Source organism: Arachis hypogaea, chromosome 13 (assembly GCF_003086295.3).
Source record: "Arachis hypogaea cultivar Tifrunner chromosome 13, arahy.Tifrunner.gnm2.J5K5, whole genome shotgun sequence".
NCBI lineage: Eukaryota > Viridiplantae > Streptophyta > Magnoliopsida > Fabales > Fabaceae > Arachis > Arachis hypogaea.
In genome coordinates this window covers 115,071,096-115,074,755 of record NC_092048.1, presented here as the reverse complement: position 1 = coordinate 115,074,755, position 3,660 = coordinate 115,071,096, and the positions used below count along the sequence as shown (strand labels likewise).

Sequence of the window (3,660 nt, the reverse complement as noted above, 5' to 3'; positions counted from 1 at the left end):
ATATTAAATTAAATAAAATAATTTTAAATTATTATGTCTCTAATATTACTTTATTATTATTCTTATAGAAGGATTTAGTCTCGTAATATGAATTTGGATAAAACAACCATCTCGTAGAAAGATCGAAAAAACAAAAAAGTTATCTTAAGACATTATATATTTTATCAATTTATTCCATGCATGTTTAGAATTATCTTAAGACATTATATCTGTTATCTATCTAGCGAAACCATTAGCATAATATTCTTGTTTTTAATTGTTTTATATTAATTTTTTAATAGTAATTAAATTCTAAGCTGATATATCTAGACAAAATAAATACCATTTTCAAATAATCCTTTGATAATTTCATTAATTTTGGGGTTTAAGGCGCCTGTGGTTAACACAAAACTCAATAAATAAATAAAAGAACAAAGAATTTAAGTAGAACCAAAATTAGAGAGGCATGAAGAAACACTAAAGGCGGGCAATGAAGCGTGGTTGCATGCAATGGATTCATGAATATGGTTACTGATCTTGCGGTGTGACGGGAGCATCCTCAGCTTCAGCTGCTGCCTCTGCCGATGCCGGTGCGGCGGCCGGGTCTGTGTCTTCCGTTGTGTCGGCTTTGTCGGCCTTGTCTTCTTCTTGCTGCTTCCTCAGGGAAGCTGTCTTGGAGAGATGGCTGTAGCTACCTTTCTCTTTGAAGAGCTGAGAGAAATGCGGCTTGCAATAAAGGAATCCATCCAATGCTGCATACGATGAAGGGTTCAGGGAACACCCTCCATGTGTGCACTTAAAGCATGATTTGTGGAAAAACTCCCCTTCCACAGTTAACTAATTAACAAATCATATATACAAATTAATTACTAAGCTGTCAAATTCAATATCGATTTACTTGTGAATTAATTACACAAACCTTTTCCAATGGATAGACAGTTTTCTTACAAACTGAACATTTATCCTGAGTCCCAGAGAAGAAGGAGGCCAGTCTGCTTGGTTGTTTCTTGGGCTATATAAAACAATTGGAAACAAGGTAACTATAAATATTTATATTTATTAAAAAATAGAGAAAATTTTAATTCTCTCTTACGAGAGATGTTAAAATGACATTTTCTTCTCTTCTATTTATAAAATATACACTTTTTTTTTCTTTATAACTTTTAAATTTTTTTTCTTTAATCTATTTAAAATTTTTTGTATTAACTACCATTAATTTTATCCATTTTCTAAAAGAAATAAATTTTTTTACAAAAATACCCTTTAGCACAAATTTTATTTTTGTAATAAAATTTTATTTATCAAAATATCCTTTAACAAATTATCTTTTTATTGATTAAATTGTATTTTTTTTAAAATATTTTTTAAAAAATTTAATGATTAAATAATTATTTTTTTTTAAGATACTCTTCAATCATTTTTTAATTATTAAAGAACTTGCTTTATAAAGATGTGAAGAAATGATACGTTAATTTTTTTAATTTTGAATTTATCCATCTCAACTTATTTTTAAGTATTAATAAAATTGTTGATAATTTTCAATAATTTTATGAAATAAATTATTTATTAATATTAATTGTTATATATAACAATGGTAAGATTTTTTTAATTTAACGTTAAAATAATATATATTAATTGTAAAATAAAAAAATAATTGTTAACACAAATTTTGACAAAATTATAATTTAATAATTAATAAATTATTAAAAGATATCTTAAAAAAATAATTTAATCACTAAAAAATTTAAAAAAAAATATTTTGATAAAAATATAATTTAATCAGTAAAAAATAATTTATTAAAGAGTATTTTGGTAAATAAAATTTAATCACAAAAAAATAAAATTTTTATTAAAGAGTATTTTATAAAAAATTATTTTTTATTAAAAAATGAGTAAAGTTAGTGTTAGTTAACACAAAAAATTTAAAATAAATTAAAGAAAATTTTTTTTAAAAGTTATAAAAGAAAGAAAGGTACATTTTACAAATAGAAAGAAAGACTTTGTCATTTTAGCGATAAGGAGAGAGAAGAGTAAAATTTTCTCTAAAAAATATTATGTCTATATTAAAATCATCGATCATAAATTTGTGTGATATTTAATTCATTTTTAATTTATATTTAGTAGTATACGTACCACATCAGGCTGTTGTTGCTTTCCAGCTTTATATGAAAATGAAACACAAATTTGGTTAGCATTATGTAAAATTGTGAAATCTCGTATTGATTAAGGCAGGGATCTATCTTACATGACAGCGATCTCCTCATCAAGGTAGCACCATTTTCCTTAAAAAGTTGCTCAAAGTGAGGCTTGCAATATAAAACTCCCTCAATCGATGAGTAGTTGCTTATCTACAATAATGACATATGTAAATATAACATTTTCACGCATCGAAAATATATAATGAGGTGATGACGACGGGACACGTACCGCGAGACGGCCATTGCAGTGGCTGCATCTGAAGCAGTTCTTGTGATAAATAGCGCCATCTGCAGATTGGGATTCAACGAAATGAACAACTTTGTCACAAGCCTTACATTTCTGTTGTGTCCCGCTGAATGCCATTTCTTTTTCTTTTATATATGGTGCTGGTGCTACCCAAGAAATGGAAGAACAAATTAAATTTAATTTGTAAGTGCTAGCTTGAGATGTTGCAAAGCTAGGAAGAATGCAAATGGTGTTGTGATTTATTTATATCAAATTAATTAAAGCCCTTAGCGATCAGAAAAGATAGATGGATATTCTATTTCTTGAAAAAGGATTGAATGGATGGAGATGGTGAATTCTGTTTTTAACTTTTGGACAAGTAATATTGCAAATGTGCACACAGATATATCCTTTGCCTAATATTATATACCCTTCAATCTAAAACGGCATGAGAGGACGATAATCTTTGACCAAGTCTTATCCTACTTCTATTACACCTAATTAAATTTTGGTTTCTAAGAAATATCAATTCTTTTAGTTTTGGTCTTTTGTTAAAAAAATAAATAAATAAATAAATAAAATAAAATTGATTTAGTAAAATTTTATAAGTCTCTATTTTAGTCTATTGTTAGTTTGTTGATTTTAATATGTTAACTAGTATATGTTTTCGTGCCCTGTACGGAGTAATACATAAAATTATATAAAAAAAATTTATTAAAATTTAAATAAAAAATATATATAGTAATTATTATTATAAATATTTTATAATTTAAAAATATTAAAAATAATTAATATTTATTTTAATCAATTTGGATTGGTTGAATAGTTATCTCATTTGTCTGCTTAAGCAAGTATTTGGAGTTCGAATCTCACCCTTAATAAATAGAGCATCAATATGTGGTGCATTAATTCTCGACTTACCGAGTTAGAAAATCCGTAGAAAAAAATGGTATTTATCTTTAAAATAGATTAATTTTTCATTAATAGCAATACTTATAGATTTTTGTCTTTGTTGAATTTTACTTAGGACAATTTTATTTATTGGTATCGTATTGATTCTTAAAGTCAAAACAATATGATCAACAATGTTACTTGTTAAAACTTCACATTTTATGAAATGATTTTTAAATTTTCAAATTCATAAACTTATATCATTACAAAAGTTATTAGATCGATTAATATTTCTTGATAACATGGTGTACCAAAACACCATCGTTGAGTATTAGTTAGTGTGAAGATCGAGAAACCAATAATAAC

The 3,660-nt window shown here is 25.9% G+C and overlaps 1 protein-coding gene across 1 annotated transcript; it reads right to left on the bottom strand.

The window, feature by feature from the left end:
• Positions 1–324: 324 nt before the first annotated feature.
• LOC112732796 (LIM domain-containing protein WLIM2b-like) lies at positions 325–2,646 on the bottom strand. The gene is made up of 5 exons (XM_025781597.3): positions 2,407–2,646; positions 2,225–2,327; positions 2,113–2,138; positions 899–991; positions 325–816 (listed from the first exon to the last, which is right to left on the bottom strand). Exons 1-5 carry the CDS (start codon positions 2,539–2,541, stop codon positions 508–510), a joined length of 666 nt encoding a protein of 221 aa, XP_025637382.1. The 5' UTR covers positions 2,542–2,646; the 3' UTR covers positions 325–507.
• Positions 2,647–3,660: the final 1,014 nt, after the last annotated feature.